The following is a 27,068-nucleotide window of genomic DNA, read 5'->3' as shown; positions in this document are numbered from 1 at the left end:
ATGTTGACCTTGTTAGTTGACCGATTCTTTTTTATGATTACTGCTCATGGCGTTGTCTTTGCTCTTTTGATGTCTGGTGTTTGTGTTGCATTTAGCCGAGGTAATCTTTTTTCTTAGATGATCATCATGAGATACATGTTAAAAAAGACCTGTTCATTTTAAACTTTTTATGCATGGCATGGCTTCAGAAACCAATCAAAGGATATGTATTCTGAATTTGAGTTCAGAAGAATATATTGGGAGAATATTTTACAATAAGTTCAATGATTCGGTCATCACTGCCTCAGCTTTCAAATCAGATAATTACATCTCCTTGAAATGCAGGACCACAAGAATTGAGTGCGTATATTACTTGTACTCTCAGAAGTTTCCATGTATTTTTAGTTTTTTACTTCCTCAGTAATTTCTTTACTCATGCAATCCCATCAAATGGTGTCAGATACATTCAAAATGGTCACCCAGATACTGGCTTCCTTGTTTTTGAATCAGAGTTACTGAAATGGTGCAGTTCTCTCCAGATTGATAATGTAAATGCTAAAGCAGTAACTTTTTGTGCCCAACATAGGCAAGAATACAACTTATTTTTGTTTATTCTTAAAAAAGGAAAATTAAGACTATAATTCTAAACATAGAATGATCCTTAATTCTGATATGAATTTTTTTTTATTTCCCTTGTCGAGATCAGCATCTACAAGGTCTTTGAACTGAGAAACTACAGCATGTTGTACTCCATTTCTGGTACAGATGTGCAAGGCATAAAGACCAGCTATATTATTAAAGATAGATGATAATCCCTCAGAATATTTATTTAAATTTATTTAAATTAACTATAATACAATCATTGTATCATTTTTTTAATAATTACAACATCATGGTCATTATATATATGTTTAATTTTTTGGTGATTGATTTTAATTTTAGTGATTTTTAGTAAGTTATTTGTTCTGATTTTAATTAAGGGGTGTCACTAAATAACCCATAAGTAACCCCTAAATATATATCATTTCACATTTTTTATTAAAATGAGTCAATGTACAACGTCTCCGTACTGCAAATATATATCCCTTATATCCAAGTATACTAGGGTATACCTTGGTAAAACTGAAAAAATGTCACACACAACTACATGGAAATAAATTAAATTCAAATAACAAGTTAGGAATATGTAATTAAAATTAATTAAAGAATTTAATCATGAAGGCAACAACTTGTATAATCAATAAAAGTAATATTATACCCCAATAAGAAATAAAGGTTACTTATATGTCTCTAAAATATAAGATAGGGTGATCATATAAGGGACACTGTTGTTATTCAAGAGAAATTTGCTCCCCCTACACGTTGTGCTAGGATAGTGCGAATTCACTTCGAGGATAAAACATAAACAAGAAATCTAACATGACCGGAAAACTTGAACGGAGGCCACACCTCAATTCGCACGGAAAATCATGTTGACGTGTATATATAGGCCTAACAAATTGTATGGAGATTCGAAGAACTGATGGAAATTCATAAAACTGAGATCTGAATTTATATTCAATATAGATTATACGATATTGATCCAAAATTCAATCTCATCCACATTCTAAAAATTATCTAAACCAAAAATTTAACAGAAAATAATCGAAAATAATATTATATCTAGTTGTAATCAGAAATCGATCAAAACCAAATAATAAATTGTTTGAACAGAATATTACTCAAAGTATGAAATCGAATATGTATCTATATCTAAAATTTAAAAATTGAATTTTAGTTTAGTTGTTATAATTTCAAAAAGTCATAACTTATATTTCATATTAATTAAACTATATTTAAGTTAATAAATTATATATTCATCATAAACTTTTATATCTAAGATGATGTTTTTGTATAAAATTAACTTAATCCGAATTTTTTCTGATAATTTTGTTTCCCAATTAAACCGGAACTTAACCAAATTCAATATAATATGAACTTGATATAATTATATGATAATCGAAAATTGATCTGATCTTCATGTCTAAGTTTGCATGTGTGAGAAAAACTAGAAAAAGAGGTTATAATCTCGGTTTTTTCACTGAAAACCATAGATTATGTGAATTGTCATGTTTATGTTAGTAAATGGGCTAAAAAAATAAAAGAAAAGGTTAGCTAGCTAGGTCTTTTTCACTGACATTCTCTATCTATCTATCTGCGAGTATATATGTAGAGCCTAATTGGCTAGCTTTGGATGGCTTGTGTCTAAGACATGGACTCTGCTGTTCAAGCCCTTTAAAATGCATGACCTTGAACGTCTAACTTAAAGTCCTTGATCTTTATCTATACAGTACACAAGTCATACAAGTCATAGACACCATTAATTTATATAAAAATATAGTAATTGACTCAATAAAATTAATAAATTGTCCAGGTCAAAGATATTAACTTGGTTTAAATGTACTGCCCTACCCTATGTATTCTCACCGTATCAAACAGCTTGTTTAATAACACCTTGGATGAACTTTATAACAACAACTTGCAGTTGTCTAACACCTATTTTCAAGAGATATTTCTTAGAATATAAATGTTTACACTTTTTTGAATAATATTGTGGGGTAAGTGCCATGAATAACATTTTGACACATCTTCTTGACAGCCGGGGATTAATGATGTTGATTTATACCGATGCCCGAAGACATGCCCCTCTTAAGTTTCATTCAATAGAGGATGGATGTGTTCTTAAATCCTTCAGTTATCCCCTACATCACACAAGAGTGAATTTTATTGAACTGTTCCATGAAAAGGTGCTGGTCAAGCAGGAGAATGAAAATCTTCAAATTCTTGATGTATGTACTTATTTCCTTTATAATAATATGCATGTTCTTTATAATAGTTGAAATTTTTGTTTACAGGTTCTGACGTCTGAGCTGATAGAGGTGAATAGAACTAAATCTATGGTTCTTATTATGTTTTTCTACAAGGCTCATTTAGATGACCTATGGTTGGGACAAAATGGTAAACATCCTTTTCAAAACCTGATGCTAAATATTATTACACCACGATTCGCACGTGCACACACTGTGGATTAATTCTTAACATATGAATTATATATATTGCATTTCATGTGTCTTTGTGCAGCTGGTTCAATAAAGATCAGCAGTATCTTGATCGGTAAATGCCTTGCCAAGATCAATGCTCGTAACACCAGCGTGATAAAAGAATGCAAGTGCAGTGGTAGAAGGTGCAACTTAAGCAAGCCAATCAAAGGTACTAAAATCAAGAGCACTCTTGAAGATGCACTAAAAAACATCACTTCTATCTTTTATGATGAAGAACGCGGTGAGATATACACTGGTCAACGGCTTGGCTTGGTCCATGTTTGGTCGAAATAAAGCAGCTCGATCTCATTGCTTTGAAAACTACATGGCCAAATCTAGACATGTGCAACTAAAGGATCTCATTAGCTTAAAGACTACAATTGGTGTACTATATTTACTTAATTACAAATACATCATGGTAAAATGTAATTGTTGCTAAAACTCAATTATCATGGGTAAGATGATATTAGGCCGGTACTCGGTGTTTTAAACTTGCAGCAGCGTGGCATGTCAAACGGCCTAGTACTCTTACTTCCTAAAATCTTGAATCCACCTGTTCTTATTAATATTCTAATGCTTATCAATATTTTCCCTACAAATTGAGCTAACATAGATAAACTTTTTGAAACATAAGCACTTTCCATTGCATTATGATTCTTATATTTATATTGTTAGAAATATGTACATATATTTTTATGTAAAATTTAACTGGCTCTAGGCCTCATTTCTTTCAACTAAGTAACTTAAAATTCCTTATATTGAAAGTGAGTGTTACTTTTAGATTTGCTCTATGTTAGGTTTGCTGTATTTCATACCCGGTAAACTAACTTCAAGTTCCATACCTTTTCCAGTTAAAAAGGTGTTACCAAACTCCACAGTGATTATTACAAGTTAAGTAGCTATTTAATATAAAAATATTAATTACATACCAAAATTAACAACATAACCTCTAGATGCATATGAATAAACCAAACACATATATTTTTTTTTGCCAAGAACCAAACACATATATTTAGTTATCTTGAAACTTGTAGTTTTAATTGAGGAAGTTAAGTTCTATATAATTATAAAAGTGAAATAGTCTTTTGTGTAATTCACCTAAATACCATATTTCTTCTTTTTTGTTTTATATTATATCCACTACTAGAAAAAGTAGAATAGACACTGCCTCTTTGAGATCGGTTGCTTGTGGAGCCTATGTAAAAGGCGTTTTATACATTGATTTTGGGAAACCGATGTCTTTTGTTGTTATAAACATCAGTGTTTTAGCCCAACCGATTTTATATGTCTTTTTTAAAAAAATTAATCAACGCACCTTCCCCTGTTTTCCCCCTTAACCAAATAATTCATTCCCTCCATGTGTTTCCCCCCTTGTTTTTTGACTTGATAAAATTCTCCCCCCTTTTTTCACACAAATCTTCCCCCTCTGTTTTATTAAAAAAAAACTAAAATTAAAATCAAAAACAAAACACAAAAAACAAAAAACGTATTCTCTCATCTCTCATAAAAAACTCTCATTTCACCAAGAACAGGTTGCTCATTGTGCTCTCATTTCCCTCTCTATGCTCTCATTTCCCTCTCTGTTCTCTCATATTCTCATATTTTTGGGGGTTGCTCTCATCAAGGTTGCTCTCATTTTCTCCTAAATTTGGGGGTTTCATTGCATTAAGTTGAAGTCGAAGTTGAAGTCGGAGTTGGAGTTCAACTCGGAGTTTAAGTTTGGAGTTTAAGTCCGAGATTGAAGTTAAGTTGGAGGTTAACATTTTTATTAGGTAAGTTTTAAACCCTAATTTCAGAATTGGGGGTTTCAATTTGAAACGCTAATTTTTTAATTTTTAATTAGTTTAAGCATTTGCATCTGCTTGTTTGAGTTGCTTGTTACATAATGTAAGTAAATGAGTTGCTTGTCATATAGAAAACCCTAATTTTATTTTATTTTGTTAAATGATAGGATTTTTGTTGAAATGAGTTGCTTGTCTTTTCTCTGTTTTCTCTAGGAAATGCATGTTATTTTGAGTTAAATACTTGGATGATAGACGAAATCCTCTTTTTGTTCTATATATGCCATTACAGCATATAGTTTACATATAATTTTTGTGTAAACATATATAAAATGACAAGAAGATGGTTCTGTGTAGAATTTATAGTATATAGTAAACATCTTTCATCTATTTGCAGTATAATGTAGATATTAAAATGCATGCCCTGTTTTGATCATCCCAAGATTTATGTGGTAATTTCTGATCATCCCAAGATTTAAACAGATGTTTAAATCCCAGCAAAAATTATGTGGTAATTTCTGATCATCCCAAGATTTAAACAGATGTTTAAATCTTCTTTGACAGCTGATTTATTGACATGGCATTCCAACCAAAGAATCCATGATGCCCAGATGCGCCACCCTGCCGACTCTCCTTCTTGGCGGAATATCGATTACAGGTGGCCTACCTTCGGAAGTGAGCCAAGAAATCTTCGACTAGCTTTATCAGCTAATGGTATTAACCCAAATAACAATGGGATGACCAAATCAGTATTCTTGTTAGCCGGTAGTATTGGTAATATATAATCTTCCTCCGTTGTTATGTTTGAAGAAGAAATTTATGATGTTAACTATATTGGTCTCCGGTCCACATGAACCAGGTAACAACCTTGATGTGTTCTTACAACCGTTAGTTGATGATTTGAAAAAGCTTTAGGAAGAAGGTGAACCGAATGTATATGATGCCTTCACAAAAGCATTTTTTCACTTTAAGGGCGACTTTGTTATGGACGATTAATGATTTCCCGGCATATGGTAATTTGTCTGGCTCTGTCAACAAGGGTTATTTGGGTTATCTAGTGTGAAGTGATGATACCGTTGCTAACTATTTACCTTATAGTGGGAAAATATGTTACCAAGGTCATCGTCGGTATTTGCCTAGGAATAATCCATACAAGAGGAAGAAGGCAGCCTTTAATGGTGAACAAGAGTTTGGACTGCCAATGCAACCCCTTTCCGGACAAGAGGTGTTAGCACAACAAGAAAACATTAAATTTTCATATGGAAAGGAAGTAAAGAAGTCAAAGAAGATGGACTGTGCTTGGAAGAAGAAGTCGGTATTTTTTGAGTTGGAAAACTGGAAATTCCATCACGTTTGTCACTGCCTCAATATTATGCATGTTGAGAAAAATGTGTGCGATAGTCTAATTGAGATGCTACTAAATTTAAAGTTCAAGATAGTGAGGCATCTCGGCTTGATATGATGGATATGGGGGTTATAACTGATTTAGCTCCAGAAGTAGGAGAAAAATGAACTTATATGCCTCCTTCCAGTTTTACTCTAACAAAAACTGAAAAAAGAAAAGTGTTGAAATCCCTCTAATCAATGAAGTTGCCATATGGGCATTCGTCAAACATACGATATTGTGTATCCATGGAGGATTTAAAGATATTTGGGATGAATTCTCATGATTTCCATGTATTTCTTCAACAATTACTCCCGGTCGTAATTCGTTATGTACTTCCGAAGAATGTTAGAGTTAGCATAATAAGACTCTGCTTCTTTTTCAACACTTTGTGCAACAAGACTGTTGACATATCAAAACTTGATAAATTGCAACCTGGTGTGGTATTAACCTTATGTGAGCTTAAAAAAATATTTTTACTTTTTTTTGATATAATGATACATCTAATAGTGCACTTGGTCAGGGAATTGCGTTTATATGGACCAGTTTTCTATAGATGGATGTATCCATTTGAGCGTTTTAATAAAGTGTTGAAAGTTACGTGCGAAAACCGTTATTTTCCAGAAGGTTGTATAGCCGAAGCATACTTGAAAGAAGAATCTGTAGAATTTTGCATAGAGTTTTCTAGAAATAGTTTCACAACTGCCGGTCTTTCGAAGGACCAAGGCAAACTTTCTGGTCCATTATCGGTTACAACAGTAAAATATGTTGAAGAGAAAGAACGAGATGAGGCGCATCTACACGTCCTCTTAAACAATAGTGAAGTGTTTCCATATATTAAGTAAGTCACTTTTCTTTTCCTTTTCTTGATTAATTTTGTAATTAGCATTATTTTAGTTTGTAACCAAAAAATTTATGCGTTTTCAAAGGATGCATAAGGAGTTGCTTAAAAATAATTATGAAGGAAAAAAACACTATTCAGTGGATGATTAGGGAGCATAATAGGCTATTTGATGATTGGTTTGGGAACAAAGGTATGACTAAATTGAATGACAAAGTCGAAGGTATTTCTGAAACTATAAGTGGCTACCAGGAAAACCATCGTGACTGTTTTGACTTTTGATGGTTATCTAGTTGACGGGATCCGATACTTGACAAATGAGCGAGACGATGCTGGGGTTGTTCAAAATAGTGTAGTCTCTTTAGTTGTTAAGACTGTCCAAGTTTGTAGTGCTAAGGATTTAAATCACGTAGAGAGTGATATGGCATTTTATGGTAGGATTGAAGAACTATGGGAATTGGATTACAACTTATTTAAAGCCCCGTTGTTCTTGTACAAATGGGAAGAATGTGACAGAGGCGTCAAGGCTCACACTTGTGGACCTTAATCGACAAGGCCACAAGAATGACAAATATGTGTCTGTTGATCAAGTGAAACAAGTTTTCTATGTCGAAGATCCTGTTGATTCTAACTGGTCAGTCGTATTGACCTCAACAACCAGAGACTATCACGAGATATACAATGATGATGATCTTGGAGATACAATTCTAGAAAACCCTTCATTCTGCTCTAACATCCCCATAGTTGATTCTAGTGTTGATGACGACGAAGAGTCTAATGTTGGCAATAAAAGCAAGGATGGCGAGGAAATCTGGCTGAAGAAGCGATCCAAGGCTTAAAAATCATATTCACTTGATTTACAGTTTTGTTTAAAAATAGGCTTCTCAAATTTATATATATTTAAGTGATGTATTGTAGAATTATGGATGTTATCGAAAAAACTTGGAGTATATTTGTCAACTTTTTATGTAGAAATATATGATATAATTACTTGGAGTTTTTTTTTTGCCAAGTGGTTTTAAGTAGTTTTACGGTAATAAATATAAATTTTTGTGATTATCTGATTTAATATCTGATATAATTATTGATGTTGACTTGAGATTATCGATAAGTTTTTGTGAATTTTGATTGTAGATTGTTAAGTAGTTTTATGGGAATAAATATAAAATTGAATCTTTTTGTGTGCCTACATCATTGTCGTGTTTTCATTGTTAATAGCATTATTCAATTTATATTGATGGTATACATTCTGTATATTCATCGGTAATCTTATCTCTTATTCCTACTCTATTTGGTTAATACAGAAAATATGGTAAAGAAAGGAAAAAAAATCTAAAAAATAGTGTAAAGAATAATTGGATGAGAAGCACATAAATGACTCCCCAGTACCGGAAGATGCACCATGTGTACCAGATCCTGACCCGGTTCCTCCAACGGACAATATTGTTCCCCAACAGACAGCTCCACAACCCACTGAAAGTAGTACACAATCTACCAAAAGCAAGACATCTGGAGCAGCCCGAGGTGTTTTAATTGAGTTGTAGTTCCAGTTGGAGACGAATGACAAACTACATTTCTACATAGGTATGCTGGCAAGGACAATGGTGCTAATTGACATTCCGACTTGGCCAAAGGTTGACCCTAACTTCAAAGAGGGAATATGGAATGAATTTAAGGTACATCAGTTACAATCGCAATTGACATTAATCTCATGGTTTTTATATAAAAAAAGTTATACTGTCTGAACTTGTTAAACTAGTGCTTCAAGATACTTACGAACTGATTCCTGAAAGTCGGAAGAGGTTTCTACAGTCGAAAGGCGCAAAATGGAGAAATTTTAAGGCTAAATTGACAGCGGAACATGTGATGCCCTATGTTGGAAAAAAGAAGAAGCTACAGAAGCCACCAAAGTAATATGCTTTTGTCGGCAAGAAAGCGTGGAGATGATTTTTTTTATTTTTTTGAGTAGATTTAATTGTAAAAATTACAGTAATTAACAAGATTTATTTGTATAAAGGAAGAGAATAAAAAATAGAGTGAAAGAGTGGGACAACGAAAATATCCACACCGACTGTCAAGAAAACGATACATTGGATTGGAAGAAGAAGAAGAAGTAAGAGTCGGATCATTTTTCTTGTAGTACTCACATTTTTATTTTTATGAATGTGTCTTAATTTTTTTGTAGATACGCTCGGGGAGGTTGGAGCCTGATGAAAGGCCAGATAGGGCAATTATGTGGAAAAATGCCGGTATGACAAAGGATGGGACTCTTGACCCAGAACTGGCAGAAATAATTCAATAAATTGTAAGACTTATTATAATTTTTTTCTTCTAAAATTTTCCAAATTATACCTAATTACTCTAATGGTTTTAATAGGATTCCTTACTCGAAAAGGAAAAAAATGGTGAATTCAAGCCGGATGGAACTAATGATGTACTCACCACTATATTGGAAACTTCAGAGCATGCGGGAAGGGTTCGAAGAGCTGTTTCATAATCTTGAGTTGCAAATTGGTGAGTTGAAAGCTTTGGTTGCTGGGGAAAAACTACACTCACCAATGTCTGAAAAAGCAAGATGTCCTGCGGTGAAAGAACAAGAACAAAAGAACAGAAGGAAAGTTGGAAAAGATTTGATGATGAATTGATGAACGATGAGGATAAAGAGGGTGTATATTTTGTTGTTATTATTCCTCCTAGTGGTCCACCGGGACAAAAGGTATACAATTACAGTGTATACTTGATTCATTTCTATGATAATGTTGCATGTTATTAAATTGTTTGAGCCGGTAATGTCTATTTGTCCTCACAAATGTGAAATGGCAGTGAAGAGCATTGATAACAAGGTAGCTTTTGGTGTTATTTTTGATGAGGGGGATGGAATGAGTAGATCGGTTCATGGATTGCCTCTAGAACCAGGATTATTCGTGTTGGGGTGGACGGAAGCATCCAGGATGATACTTTGGTGCCTGTTCCTGTGGTTGGTGAGATAGAGACCGTCCAGCAAGCCATTGGTTCTCATTTAGAATGCCCTAAAGACATGATCATATACACCTCCAGTACTTGTTCCGAGGTATATAAATTTAATTATAAACCAAGTGTCATTTTTTTAGGAGATTACAAATTTACACTAAAGTGAATAATACGGGGTATATGCTTAAATATTTATTTACGGAAAAAGAAAAATGCGCGGAATGTGAGTGAGGTGCAGAGAATGCATAATGCATTTAATTCTGTGCAGGACAATGTGCCTCCTCGCTTTAGGCTGTTGTATAGATTTGTATCGACGGTGATGAAGAAAAGTGGAAAATTGATACCGGTTTCATGTGATTTTAAAATCTTTGGAATTAAAAGAACTATATATTTACTTCATGAGAACGTACTTGAATTGCTAGAGTTTAAAATGATTGGGTAGTCTGCTATATCAACATACATGGCGTAAAGTTCTTTTTATACTATTTTAAAATCTGGTCTCATTTTATATAGTAACGATCTATTTAAACAAAATGTAATTTTTTATTTTTTTTATTTTTAGGTATTTGTATTTAGTGTTTCGGGATACGCCGAGTAGAGATTTATCAGCGATGTTTGCTTTTCTTCATCCGTCCACATACAAGTTGAATGATGAATTTAATGAATATGTTGTGCAAAGGCTAAAAGGTGAAGTTCTTCGGATGAACTTTATGCCTTATAACTACAAATACGTCTCTTTTTACGCGTCCATTTTTAAAATATTGTATGGCCTTGATTAGTCATATAGTTGTTGGTAAATTAATTATAATATATGTAAAATTGTCGGATATGTAATTTAAATGCTCACTTTAATTTATTTATAATGAAAACAGTTTATATTGGATTTTGATCGTGCTTTGGAAATCAGAAGCTTTCATCCTTAATCCATTGCCTCATCATCCTTATCCCCAGGATCTTGAAAAGGCTTTAATGCGGTAATTTTTTACTTCAATTTATAATTATATATAGAATATAATCGGTAATTTTTGGATTTGACACTATATTTTATAATTATAACATTTACAAAGCAGTGAGATCTTATAATGCTCACGAAGGACGGGTAAATAAGAATCCCAAAGTTAAAAACCTTGTTGTGCGTATTTAGTCAATTTTTTAATTTTTCATTTTTGTAAATTATAGAATTATGGTTAATCTTCGATGTCATTAATTGTCAACAATTTTTTGGAATGTATAGGGATGCCCTAAACAACCAGGTGGCCCAAAATATGGATATATTGTCAGGCGATATATGAAAGATTTAATTGAGGACCAGGAGATGAAGCTGCTAGACAAGGTATATTTTTTTTACCTTTCAGTTGGTTAAGGAATGACATAGGTTTATTCTGTTCGAGTGGGCCTCCAAGAGTCGTAGGTCTTATACAAAGGAGGACCTTGACGTTGTTCCCTATGAGACGCTTGATTATATCCAATCCATCATGTAGCTGTTTGCGACTCTAGCTTGGTGACTCTAGCTTGTCAACTGTTATTTATATTACAAACTGAAAAACACCTTTATTTTGGTTGCATGTATTTGGATTGTAACTAGTAATTAGAAAAGATTATGGATTTCTAGTAGTTCAAGTTTGGTGGTTTAGATTTGAAACTATGTAGCTAGTATTATATCAGGTTGATAATTTAGATGTTAGGAGATTGGGATGTTAATTTGGATGTTTGAAGATTGGAATGTTAATTTAGATGTTTGGAAGGAAATGATAGTTTGGTAAATATTAGAAGCTGAATTTGGTTGTTAATTCACAATTTCTTGTTTTTTTGGCAATTTTTTGGCATCTGTGTTTTTAAATTTTGCATGGATAAAACAGGTGATCAGATATCATTTTATACAAAGCAACTGATTTTAAAACAAAGCCATTTATCATCGTTCTTTTACATAAAACTGATGTTAATTTAACACTCTAAACATCTGTTATAAAATAAAAAAATGATGTATGTCAAAACTTAATACATCAATTTTAGTTAAACATTGACATAGTAAGACCAATGTTAAATACTACAACAAAAAAATCTTAAAATAGAAAACTGATGTTGTTAAGCTTTATAGACATGAGTTGATCACCAATAGACATCGGTTTTCCAATAAAGAACTGATGTCAAACGTTATGTTTACATCGGTTTTAGATGAAAACTGTTGCTACTGGTATTAGTAACATCAGTTTAATGGTTAAATGGAAAGATTTTTCTTAGCTTGCATATATTTAAATTGATAAAAATATCATATTATGATAATATATGAAGATTATATGCATGAGAAATTTAATATCAAGTTACAGAAATAAGTTTTAACAAGGAACTGATGTTATATGTCATATTTAACATCTGTTTAAAAGGAATATTAAATGGGGGGGGGTCTTTAACATAACTCAAGAAGACATGATATTTTTTCATTCATAGACATCGGTTTTTAGGCGATGTCTATTGACGTTTTTCTAATAGTGATCGTTTAGATCTAAATCATAATTAGTCTTACATATAGATATTGAAATTAACTAATTTAAATATTTAATAGACATAGAAATGCACTTAATTTTTATATACTTTAAAAGTTATTAATAGAGTATTCTACAACACATTTTGTACATTTATGATTAACAAATTTAAAATGTATTTTATATTAAAATTTATGCATACACACTAATATATTTTTATTATTATTATTATTATTATTATTATCATTTTTAAATCAAAATTTCCTATTATTTTTCTTAAAAAGAACTTTAAGAATAATATATATAATATATATGTTGGAACGTAAATGGGCTTCACTCTATTTTTAACGCAAAACACAAGGTTTAAGAGCATCTCCGATGCTAACAATATGTTATGTATAATATCTACGTGTCAGTCTATTATACCTAATGTGTAAAATATATACCTGTCATGTCCATGTTTGTATATGTGGGAAAGAAACTAGAAAGAGTGGTTGTCTAGTTTTTTTCACTCACATTCTGTATGTGTCTATCTTCGAGTATGTATGTATTATATCATATGTTGTAAATCTCACTAACAAATATAGCAACATAGAAGCAAGTGTATAAAGAATTTAGCAAGTTTAGGCCAAGACCACAATTAACAAAACAAAACATGCAGGTAAACAAATCAGTAACTGAAATAACGAAGAGAGAAAGAAAGATGTACCCGAAACCATAGCTTTTAACAGTGAATGAAATAAAGGTTCACAGATACAAAATGCCAAGAAAAATGATCACAGCTGAGTCACAGGCCTTGCTCGAAGTCCTGGCTGCTCTTGAAGAGAATATTGCCCCTACCTGCTGTGTTTGGGATGTGCACAATATCTCCACCAGGATAAAACAGCTCAGAGTTTATGTTAACAGCAGCAACAAAAGCTCCACTTCGACCAGCACCTCAGTCGCCGGAAAATATCAGCACTTCAGGACTTTTGGGAGAGAAATGCAGAGAGGTTGAAGAGAAGAGAAGAAATGTTGTGTATATAATACATTCACTTTAACCTCTATTTATAGGAGAGGAAAAAATGAAACTGTCCACACACTTAATGTATGAATTAAACTGCTTCATTAATAAAAAAATCAAAACTGATCAGATTTGAATTTAAATTACTTGTAACAGCTTTTCACATTAACACCCATTAAAACCCACATTATTATCAGAACTTAAGTTAATTTCTGATTTGATATCAGAACTTAAGTTAAGTTCTGATATCAGAACTTAAGTTAAGTTCTGAGATATTATATCAGAACTTAAGTTCTGATTTTATTCATCAGTTACAGATCAGATTATATTATTTGTCCAGGTTCAAGGTATTTAGACTAAGCCCAACAATTTATAATAATCCAATCACTGATAAATAAATTCGAATTAAAATTAATTCTCAAATAAATAAAATCCTCGCCCAGGTCGCCTCGCGTACGTGAGACACCGAGACATTCGCCCAAATCGCCCTTCGACCCGACCCGGTCCAGTCCGGTGCGTGGCGTGGCGTGGCGGGGCGGGGCGCGCGTGTGTGTGTGCGTGTGAAGCACACAACAACATAATGGACCATCACACACCTTAGTAGTTGTATACTACTCATGTGGGTAATACCATATAAAGCACACAACCTCCTTTATTTATTTCAATGTGGGACAAACATTCTCAAATTTTTCCAAGCTTTTCCAAGCTACTTTCAACTCTCATTTCATATGGATTTCATTAAGAAAATTCTTAAAACCATACATGAAAATTTAAGTTCAAATATCATTGAACAATTTCCAATCATTAGATTTTAGGATTAACATCAAGAACATAATTAAATTAAGCTCTAAAATCCTAATTTTCTAACAATCCCCCACAAATCCATACAGAAATGCGATCAATTTCCCATCATGACTTGTTTTTCAGAGTCGGTACCCTTCCGGGTTTGAACCCTCCTAATTCATCTACTTCAATGGCTATCGGACTCAGATGGAATGTTTCACCTTGAATCTTAATCCGTTTAGTATAACCATATTCCATAGACGACGACAAGTCAAAGGTTATGGTGCCAATCTACGGCTTTGAGACATTAATGGTCATGTCTCGATCCTGTTCATCGAATGCTTCAAGGATTAACCCTATCCTCTAATTGCGACCACACAATTACATTCGCTTAGCTGGGCATCTCCAGAGATATACTGCATCTATCTCATCAAATGACTTGATCCCATTCAGAGTTTTACCACTCTTGCTTTTCTGGAAGTGTCAGTACCTTCTAGGTTTACAGGGGATAGACTCAGATACTATAGTATCATCTATGTAGCAAAGGTACTACCAACTCATCCTTACAGCTTGTTATTACCCATTGAATACACTTCGAGGGATCTCCTCTCATATGTATTGGGTTCCCACTGTTGATGAATTATGATGGGTGGACAGTCCCATCCCCAACCTTGACTTAAGGACCACTGCAGGTTCCAGTCCTTTAGTAAGAGGATTAGCTACATTATTCTGAGTTCCTATGAACTCTATAGCTATGATCCTATCAGTCACTAAACCCCTTATAGACTTGAGTCTAACTTGGATGTGTCTCTTAGTTTTAGCATTATGCTTTTTACTGCTAATCTTGTCGATAGTTGTTCGACTATCACAGTGAATAGCAATAACAGGAAGCGGTCTGCTTACTACAGGTATTGCAGACATAAGTCCGTGTAACCATTCAGCCTCCGTCCATGTGGCGTCAAGTGCACACAATTCAGCCTCAAGAGTAGACCGAGTAACAATAGTCTGTCTGCTTGACTTCCATGATATTGCTCCACCAGCCAAGGTGAACACGTATCCAGTCACTCCATTGGAACCAGACTTCTTAGCTATCCAACTTGCATCACTGTACCCTTCAAGCACACCAGGAAATCTCCTGTAGTATAAACTAAGGTACATTGTGCCTTTTAGATATCTAAGTACTCTATCAAGAGCATCCCGATGAGTTCTGTTTGGACAACTTGTATATCTAGCCAATTTAGACACAGAATATGAAATATCTGGTCTAGTACAGTTAGCAAGATACTGCAAGCTCCCAATAATCTGAGATTACTTTAACTGAGACACAGGCACTCCTGAAGTATTCTTGACAAGGGAAACTTTCGAATCATAAGGTGTACTAGCGATTCTACACTGTGAATAACCATATTTCTCAAGTATAGATTTCTCTATATAATGAGATTGAGTCAAGGTTATTCCTTCAGTGGACTGAATCAGTTTGATTCCAAGAATCACACTTGCCTCACCCATATCCTTCATTTCAAAATGCCTTTTCAAGAATTCTTTAGTCTCGTTAATAATCTCAATATTGGTTCCAAACAATAAAATGTCATCCACATATAGGCATAAAATAACACACTCATTACATTTAACTTTAGTGTAGACACACTTATCACTTTCATTAATCTTATAACTAAAAGGCAATATAGTTTCATCAAACTTTTTATGCCAATCTCTGGGAGCTTGTTTCAAGCCATAGATGGACTTGATCAACTTACATACTTTCCTTTCATTGCCTGATGTAACAAATCCATCAGGCTGATCCATATAAATCTCTTCTTCAAGTTCACCATGAAGGAAAGCCGTCTTTACATCCATCTGATGGATGATAAGACCATGGACTGAAGTCAATGCTATAACCATTTGGATTGTTACCATTCTTGCAACCGGAGAGTATGTATCAAAATAATCAATTCCTTCCTTTTCCTTAAAACCCTTAGCTACCAATCTAGCTTTGTACTTATCTATTGAGTCGTCAGGGTTCAACTTCCTTTTAAAAACCCATTTACACCAATAGTAGAACACCCAGGAGGGAGATCAACCAACTCCCATGTTCCATTAGAAATAATAGAGTCAATTTCACTCTTGATAGCGCCCTTCCAGTGCCTTGACTCAGAAGAATCCATTGCTTGCCGGAAAGTTAAAGGTTCGTCCTCGATATTGTAAGTGATGAAATCACCTCCAAAATCCTTGACTACCTTTGCACGCTTACTTCTCCTTGGTTCCTCTATTTCCTTAGGACTAGAGCTACTACTAGGTTCCGCCCCCACATTGTCATCTTTTCCACATGATCAGGAATAGAACTTGATGTGTGAGTAGGATCTTCATCAGAAATCATTTCAGGTATTCCAGTTTTCATAGGGTAAATATCCTCAAATAATGTCGCATCTCAAAATTCAAACTATCGTATTTACCACTATACCATCTATGTCAGATTTTAACACTAAAAATCTCATAGCTGTAGTGGTTTCAAGATAGCCCAGAAAGATACAGTCAATAGTCTTTGGACCTAGTTTCTTTCTCTTGTGTTCAGGAACAAGCACCTTAGCAAGGCACCCCCACACACGAAGATACTTAAGACTAGTCATCCTGCCTTTCCATAACTCCAAGGGTGTTTTATCCATGTGTTTCAGAGGGACTCTATTCAAAATATGGCAAGCCGTATTTAGAGCCTCTCCCCACATGTATTTAGGCAACCCAGAGTTAATAAGCATACTATTAATCATATCTTTAAATGTTCTGTTCTTTCGCTCAGCAACCCCATTAGACTCAGGTGTGTATGGTGGAGTAACTTCATGAACTATACCATTGTTTGCACAAAATTCATTAAAAGCATTACTCGTATACTCACCACCTCTATCAGATCTCAATCTTTTAAGTAGCTTACTAGTTTGTTTTTCTACTTCAGTTTTATATATAATGTATTACTAAGTGCTTCATCCTTATGTCTAAGTAAATAAACATAACAGTATCTACTACTATCATCTATAAAAGTAATGAAGTATCTAAACTGGTCCTTGGTCAATACACCACCAAATTCACAAATATCATTGTGTACTAAATCTAACAAGTCTGAATCCCTAACAACGTTATGAAAAGGTTTCCTTATCTGTTTAGCAGACACACATACTTGACATTTAGAATTCTTTTCTATGGTATATTTTGGAATCAACTCTAAGTTCATCATGGTCTTAAGAGCACCAAAGTTTAAATAACCTAGTCTAGCATGCCATTATATTTGAGGATTCAATACAGTTAACAGTAGGAATAACATTATTATTCAAATTTCCCAAACGGGATCCGCATTAATAACAAATAAACCATTTGACAAGTAACCCTTGCCAAAGAATGTACGAGTGTGAATAAGAACTACTTTATTACACTTGAACGAAATTTCAAAACCACTAGAAACTAAACAGCTTCCACTTATTATATTTCTACGCATGTTGGGAACATGATGCACTCTCGTCAGAGATAGAATACATCCTGGAGGGAACTTCAGATCCACGTTTCTAACTCCATGTACTTGAGCAACACTAGCATTCCCCATCTTCACAGTCAGGCTATGACTCTGTTGATAAGATACAAATAAACTAATATCAGCACAAATATGTACATTAGCTCCAGTATCTATCAACCATTCATTTGACAGATAGGTAGAAAATATCACAGGGTTGTAGGATACATACCGGTCAACGTCGGTTTCAGAAGCCGTAGCCTCACCAACAACCATGTTCACTACAGGCCCACTTGTGGTTCCAAGCACAACATTTGCTTGTGCTACCTCGGTTTTCTTCGCTTTCTTCGTAGGGTAGTCCTTACTCCAGTGCCCAACCTGCCCACAAGACCAGCATGGTTTGTTTGCCTTGGGTTTCTTGGCCTTGTCCTTGTCACTCTTAGGTTTATTACTATTAGCTTTCTTAGCAAAAGCCTTCCTCTTCTGTCCTATAGTTGCTATGTTTACCTTCGAGGTACAGTGTTCAGTTGGCATCACATGTCCCTATTTGGACTTGTGTTGTTCTTGCACCGAGATGTCCAGCATAAGGTTGGTCCAGGTGATCTCTCCTTTCTGTCTTTTCAGGGAGAGAGAGAACTCTTCCCAAGACTTCGGGAGTTTTTCAATCACACTCATCACCTTGAACTTTTCCGGGAGATTCATTCCAGACTCCTTCAAAGCATGCACTATCATCTCGAACTCATGCACCTGCTCAGTCATGGACTTATTGTCCACCAGTTTGAACTCGAGGAACCTTGCCACATAATACTTTTCTAGACCTTGTGAGTCAGTATTATGTGTCTGGTCCAACTTCTCCCATAAGAGTTTTGCGGAGTAGGCATCAAAAGAATAGACATCAACAAAGTGTTTGTTAGTGCCGCCAGAATTGCTGCCCTAGCCACTCCATCCTTCTCAGCCCACTTCGCAAAAGCCTTAACTGTGTCAGCCTTCTCTTGATCCACTTCTGGTTTCTCATATTCCACAACCGGCCACAGACCTTTTATAGTCAACCACAACTTCATCCTTTTCTGCAAGCGAGAAAAGCCAATGCCACCGTTGAATTTCTCCGGTAAACCGGTTAGTTCAACAGCCTGTGGGAAACTATAGGTGGTCCAATCACTGGCCCCAGCAGTGCACCCGAACTGCTACCACCACCAACGATAACCTCACTTTCGTTAACCATTATGCTAAATTCTATATAACTAATATTCTCTTCAAGAATGTTGTAAATCTCACTAACAAATATAGCAACATAGAAGCAAGTGTATAAAGAATTAGCAAGTTTAGGCCAAGACCACAGTTAACAAAACAAAACATGCAGGTAACAAAATCAGTAACTGAAATAACGAAGAGAGAAAGAAAGATGTGCTTGAAACCATAGCTTTTAACAGTGACTGAAATAAATGTTCACAGATACAAAATACCAAGAAAAATGATCACAGCTGAGTCACCAGGCCTTGCTCGAAGTCCTGGCTGCTCTTGAAGAGAATATTGCCCCTACCTGCTGCGTTTGGGATACGCACAATATCTCCACCAGGATAAAACAGCTCGGAGTTTATGTTAACAGCAGCAACAAAGCTCCACTTCGACCAGCACCTCAGTCGTCGAAAAATATCAGCACTTCAGGGACTTTTGGGAGAGAAATGCAGAGAGGTTGAAGAGAAGAGAAGAGAATGTTGTGTATATAATACATTCACTTTAACCTCTATTTATAGGAGAGGAAAAATGAAATTGTCCAGACACTTAATGTCTGAACTAAACTGCTTCATTAAAAAAAATCAAACTGATCAGATTTTGAATTTAAATTACTTGTAACAGCTTTTCACATTAACACCCATTAAAACCCACATTATATCAGAACTTAAGTTAATTTCTAATCTGAGATCAGAACTTAAGTTAAGTTCTGATATCAGAACTTAAGTTAAGTTCTGAGATATCATATCAGAACTTAAGTTCTGATTTTATTCATCAGTTACAGATCAGATTATATTATTTGTCCAGGTTCAAGGTATTTAGACTAAGCCCAACAATTTATAATAATCCAATCACTAATAAATAAATTCGAATTAAAATTAATTCTCAAATAAATAAAATCCTCGCCCAGGTCGCATCGCGTACGCGAGACGCCGAGACGTTCGCCCAAATCGCCCTTCGACCCGGTCCGGTCCGGTGTGTGGCGTGGCGTGGCGGGGCGGGGCGCGCGCGTGTGTGTGTGCGCGTGAAGCACACAACAACACAATGGACCATCATACACCTTAGTAGTTGTATACTACTTATGTGGGTAATACCATATAAAGCACACAACCTCCTTTATTTATTTCAATGTGGGACAAACATTCTCAAATTTTTCCAAGCTTTTCCAAGCTACTTTCAACTCTCATTTCATATGGATTTCATTAAGAAAATTCTTAAAACCATACTGAAAATTTAAGTTCAAATATCATTGAACAATTTCCAATCATTAGATTTTAGGATTAACATCAAGAACATAATTAAATTAAGCTCTAAAATCCTAATTTTCTAACATCATATACACATATATTTTAGAACCAAATTTTTAGATAAGTATATTTACATAAGTATTATTTATATGTATATATATTTATATAGAAGTTTTATTTATATTTATATAAGTATATGTAGAGCCTAATTGACTCATTTTAGATGGCTTGTGTCTAATACATTGACTCTGATGTTAGAGCAAGTCCAAGAGTGGTCTAAATTGTTGTCCTAAACTAAATTTTGAGGCATTCTCCAACAATGTCCTAGTGGTGCCTTAAAATACTAGGACATTTATGATGTGCCTTATTTATAAAGCATTACTTTGCATGCCCTCTACTATTTCTATCAATAAAATATTTGTTTCTCTCTTTTTTTGAACATTACTTCCTCCTCACCAATTTCATTTTTCCCCAATTATTATTTATATATATTGTTTTTAATAGTAAGGAAAAAAATAAGGCATGTTGTTGGATTTGATGTGCAAAAATCTTGCCTTAAATCACGAAGACATTATATTTTGTAATATTTATATGATATCTTCTAGGACATTCTTGAACTTTCTCTTAATCCCTTTAAATATGACCTTGAACCAATAACTTCAAGTCCTTGATCTTGGAATACACAAGTCATAGACACCATCCATTTATGTATAAATATAGTAATAAACTCAATGAAATTAATATATCGTCCAAACCGAAGGTATTAACTTGGTTTATATGTACTGCACTACGTGTTGACACCCTATCAAATAACTTGTTTAACAATAACTTGGATGAACTTTATAACAACACCTTATAGTTGTCTAACACCTATTTTCAACAGATATTGCTTAGAATATAAATGTTATGTATATGTACTAATACAATACACTTTTTTGAATAATTTGTTGCGGTAACTGCCATCAATAACACTTTGACACATCTTCTTGACATACAGCTGGGGATTAATGATGTTAATTTATACCAAAGCCATAAGACATGTCCCTCTTAAGTTTCATTTCATAGAGGATGGATGTGTTCTTAAATTCTTCAATTATCCCCTACTTCACAAAAGAGTGAATTTTATTGAAGTATTCCGAGAAAAGGTGATGGTCAAGAAGGAGAACAAAAATTTATGAATTCTTGATGTATATACTTATTTCCTTTATAATAATATGCATGTTCTCCTCTTTATTTCCCTTTGTAACTTCTAATAGTTGGAAATTTTTATGTACAGGTTCTCACGTCTGAGCTGATAGAGGTGAAGAGAACTAAATCTATGACGCCATCAATGTTCATTATTCGTCACAACACCATATTATTCCTGACATTAAGGAACGAAACAATAAGTGTGTGGACCTTACACACATTATTTATTTATTAAAAACTGATGTATTTCACCTTAAATAAGGTTTTTATAGCTTTTTAATTGTGCATAGTTAAGAGATTATAAACAATTTAAACATATCATACACACTGTGATTATAACCTGTTACATGGTATATTTCAGAAAAATGATATTTATAATAAGAATTCACGTCATGCCCATAGAGAGCCGATATGAAATGGCTATATAGACATCAGTTTCCTAAAAAATGTGATGTATATATTGGTCTTTTACAACAGTTGTCTAATATGAGCGATGTTATATTGATTATAATAGACATCGGTGCATGACTGATGTAAAAAAGATTGGATTTTTTTTAATTAACAAAAACATCGGTTCAGAGCCGTAGTCTTTTAGCTTTAACATCAATCTGTAATTCTTTTACCCGATGTTATTGATTATTACTTACATCCGTTTTCGGCACAAAATAACACATTGTAATTGTTGTTTTTCTTATCATAGACATCGGTTTGCACATTTTAAGTGATGTGTAATATTTAAATATTCAACTAGCCAAATTAACAAATGATCCATACCAAAACTGAAATTCACCAATCATAAACCAAAACTTTCCAAAGATACAAAAGTACAAAAAAATTTAAAGCTAACAAGCTCCAAAACTAGCACTAACATAAAACAAAAGTTAAAACATTGCAAAGTATCCATAATATGGTCGCATATATCTCAAAAGCATAATTAGCGCGTTAACTATCATTTCAACAATACCTTACATACTTCATCTTCCATAACTAGTCCAATTACGTAAATTATTTCTTACATATCAACAATCCATCCATAATGTGTCCATATCAAACACCAACCAACAATACGTAGTAGAAGACTAAAGAAGCAAATCAAGACTACAAGTACCAGATCAAGACTACAAGTACCAGACTACAAGTACCTGCAAAACAGTAACCAGCCAAAAGACCAACTATCCAACAATGTACTGATCAAATATTGTTCCCTTGTCACAGATGAAAATTAAACAAACTCTTGGACATATTGAAGAGCCTCGAATTGCACTTCATCACCCGGTTGTTTCGGGGATCCCTAATTCAACAAAAAATTAACAATCAATCATTCTCAAAATAGAAAGAATTTACACAAAAACCCTACTAAATAGAAATGTGCATAAATTAATAGTTAAACTAAGGTTCTTAACCTTGGGGTTATTGTTGACCAATCCCTTTTTAGCATTATAAGATCTAACCGCCTTGGAATTAGTATGCAGTAGCGTCAAATCTAAAAAATCCTAAATAAAATAGACATCATACATATATAAAAAATAGTTTAATAAATATTACCGCGTTAATGCTGCTCCAATTTTGGAAAATTTGTCAGATGAGCCAAGGGTTGAGAATGAAGATTTCCGATTCCCAAATCATTATCAAAATCCAATGATAATTGTTTTAATTTTAAATAAATAAAAATTAGAATTTAAAAAATATAGAGACATGTTCTACTAATATAATATATACTTATGAAAACGCTAGAACTTACTTATTATTATGAGACATTTTGAATATGCGAAAATATAAGCTTGAAAATCATCATTGAGCTTACAAATGGCCGCTGGATCAATAAATGCATACATTATATAATCCTTTCTTCTTTTTTCTCTTACGAACCTCGGTATACAAATACCTACAAATAAAATTACTGATCTTTTTATTATTTTACATTATATAATCCTTTCTTCTTTTTTGTGTCAAGGAAAGAAATAACAGAGTCGAAATGAAGAAGCGAAATGTATTTGTTCTCGAGAATTTATTTAGATCAGGTAAAACTCATATACACCTAAAATTGCAGTCGCGCACTCAACTGTATTTCAGAAATTACACAACTACCTCATATATTAGTCCTCATAAATCATTTAAAACAATATTACTAAAAGATTTGCGAGAATATTAGCACAAATAATCGGCAAAACCACATATCACATAAATAACGAACAATTTATACACCTAAATTCACAAAGATACATAAGTGCACAAATAATCTGTCAAATACACACACATGAATCAAAAGATGAAAAAACTCAAATTTAATTGAAAATATAGTTACAAATTTAGGGTTCAATTTGTGTAAAATAAGGCTCGGTTGGTGTAAAACTTGGCTGGATTCGAGTTGTATAACACTTTTGAGGGCTACAGGTTAATCTTTCTTGCTCGATTAAGAAGTTGTTTAATGGTTGCCTAAATTAGGGCTTGTATCGGCCCTTATTTATAAATCACCATTTTACATGCCCTATACTATTTCTATCAATAAAATATTTGTTTCCCCCTTTTTTCGAACATCACTTCCTTCTCACCATTTTCATTTGCCCCCCATTATTATTTTAATATATTGTTATTTTAATAATAAGGCAAGAAAGAAGGCATGTTGTTGGATTTGATTTGCAAAAACCTTGTTTTAAATCATCAAGAGATTATATTTTATAATATTTATAGGATTTCTCCTAGGACACTCTTGAACTTTCTCTTAATCCCATTTAAAACACATGACCTTGAACGAGTAACTCCAAGTCCTTGATCTTGGAATACATAAGATATACACTATCCATTTATATATAAATATAGTAATAAACTAAATGAAATTAATAAATTATCCACGTGGAAGGTATTAACTTGGTTTAAATCTACTGCCCTACCCTAAGTATTATCACCGTATCAAACAGCTTGTTTAACAACATCTTGGATGAACTTTATAACAAGACCTTTTAGTTGTCTAACGCCTATTTTCAACAGATATTTCATAGAATATAAATGTTATGTATATGTACTAGTAAAGTACACTTTTTTGAATAATTTGGTGCTGTAACTGCCACCAATAACACTTTGACACATCTTCTTGACATACAACCGGGGATTAATGATGTTGATTTACACCAGAGCCAGAAGACATGCCCCTCTTAAGTTTCATTCACTAAAAGATGGATGTGTTCTTAAATCCTTCAATTATACCTACTTCACAAAAGAGTAAATTTTATTGGAGTGTTCGAAGAAAAGGTGCTGGTCAAGCAGGAGAACGAAAATCTGCTAATTCTTGATGTATATACTTATTTCCTTTATAATAACATGCATGTTCTCTTCTCTATTTCCCTTTGTAACTTGTAATAGTTGGAAATTTTAATGTACAGGTTCTGACGTCTGAGCTGATCTATGACACCATCAATGTTCATTTTTCTTCACAACACCCGATTATTCCTGGTAAAAACTTTATTTACACATTCCAGGATCTTATTATTTTTTCTGCATGGCTAGTTTGACCTATGGTCGGCACAAATTGGTAATAAAAATCCTTTTAAATACTTGATGTTAAATATGAATACACCACGTTCGCACACACTGCCGATTCTTAACATATAAATTCTGGTAACACCAGTGTTGTAAAAGAATGCAAGTGCAGCGGTAGAAGGTCCAGCTTAAGCAAGCCAATAAAAAACTGAAATCAAGAGCACTGTTAAAGATGCACTAAAAGACATCACTTCTATCTTTTATGATGAAGAACGCAGTCGTGAGATATACACTGCTCAACGTTGTAGCTTGGTCCATGTTTGGTCGAACTAAAGAAGCTTAGTGATATAAACACACTACTGACTTGTAACAATGCTTTCATCTGAAGCTTCGGTCATGGTCTAACTTGTGTTGATCACCATCTTTTATTAAATCATATATAAAATTTTAATAAATACGAAAATTTCAAAAGAAATATATTTGTAAAATTTTATAATCTATTATATTTGTCAATAAGTGAAAATCAAGTCTAATTTTTCCTAAAAATATTGCTTTCAGTCAATATATAACTATAAACGGCTAAATCCAAGTAAAATTCTATTTCATAATATAATCAACTAGAATTATAATTAATTTTCCAATTCATTACCCCTCCTAAATATATTAAAAAGAGTTTCCCACCCACCTCAAGAACATAATAAGCACAATCAATAAGTAGAATCATATTTAACCAATAAATACTACCTAATTCCTCAATTATGAAATTAGTTACTAACAACAAATTCCATTGGATGGGCTGGTGATTAAATAAAAATCAATATTATAACTCAAACTAACAACCGAGATCGGTATAGGTATAATTATTGATTAATATTAAATAATGCACTTACATATATATTTATGACAACACACTCATTTACTCATTTAGTGATCACATTATATAATTTTACGACTCTCGGTAATTTAGTAATTATTTATGTGTAACTTATTGATAGGCCCTAAATAGTTATAATATAATTTATTGTTATGTGTAGGTCAGAGAACCCTTTTACAGAATTTCATCGAGAACCCATATAATTCTATCCATGTTTCCTTCTTATAGAATGCAATCCCAAAATGTAAAAATTTATTCAAAATTTATAAAATTTCATAGTACTGTATAATGATAATTATATTAGAATATTATAAAATTTTATCACTTAAAATCTGATAAAAAAAACTATTGATTTTAACTTTAATACCATTGTAGAATAATTTTGGATAAATGTGATTCTACTACATAATCATTTTAAACTATTTCATTAATGTTAAATGATTTTTAAATAAAATTTTTGTGTAACTTAGGTATATATATACTAATCAAATTTGTCATGTCTAGAATTAGTATCAAGTGCACATCAACATCAAATTTAAATATTTATTTTTACATCACCTCTAACCTTCATTTCATCTCATCATATATATAATACATATGTGTAAATTTACGTATATTTTTCTTCACATTCATCTCCCAACACCACAAATTGCGCAAAATGTCATTCAAAATCGTCATTTTTCCAGAGTTCCGAAAAAGTCATCATTATTTTATAAATACACCATATATCTTATATTCATTAAGGGCATAAATATACGGTTATTTTTATTTATGATGTGGTTTCATCATTATAGTATGATAAATTTAGTGACTTGCACATAAAATTTTGTAATTTGGATAAATTTTTTATGATTGACATTTATTTTAGTGATTCAACAACTTGTGATGTGGTATAGTTTAATTAAATTTGGTAATTTTCGTGGCAGTGGGTGGTAGTTATGGTGGTTTGATAGTGGTGAACGGGGTGGTGATGGTGGCATGTTGACGGATGGGTAGGTGGGGTCGACATTGATATCATTGATAGTATTAATAGTGGTTGTGGATGGTCATTATCTATGTTTAATTTTTTGGTGTTTGATTTTAATTTTAGTGATTTTTAATAAGTTATTAGTTCTGATTTTAATTAAGGGGTGTCACTAATTAACCCCTAAATATATATCATTTCACATTCATTTTTTTAAAAAATGGGTTAATATTCAATATCTCCATACTTCAAATATATATATCCCTTATATCCAAGTATACTAGG

At 33.2% G+C, this 27,068-nt stretch overlaps 1 protein-coding gene across 1 annotated transcript; it reads left to right on the top strand.

Moving 5' to 3' along the window:
* On the top strand, positions 1-26,804 carry LOC141705021 (uncharacterized). Its single transcript, XM_074508095.1, has 7 exons — positions 1-100; positions 189-339; positions 440-565; positions 686-773; positions 2,616-2,807; positions 21,557-21,668; positions 26,746-26,804. Exons 1-7 carry the CDS (start codon positions 1-3, stop codon positions 26,802-26,804), a joined length of 828 nt encoding a protein of 275 aa, XP_074364196.1.
* The last annotated feature ends 264 nt before the right edge of the window (positions 26,805-27,068 follow it).

This window comes from Apium graveolens, unplaced genomic scaffold (genome assembly GCF_009905375.1).
Source record: "Apium graveolens cultivar Ventura unplaced genomic scaffold, ASM990537v1 ctg8462, whole genome shotgun sequence".
NCBI classification, from domain to species: Eukaryota; Viridiplantae; Streptophyta; class Magnoliopsida; order Apiales; family Apiaceae; genus Apium; species Apium graveolens.
This window is presented reverse-complemented; position numbering and strand designations above follow the sequence as displayed.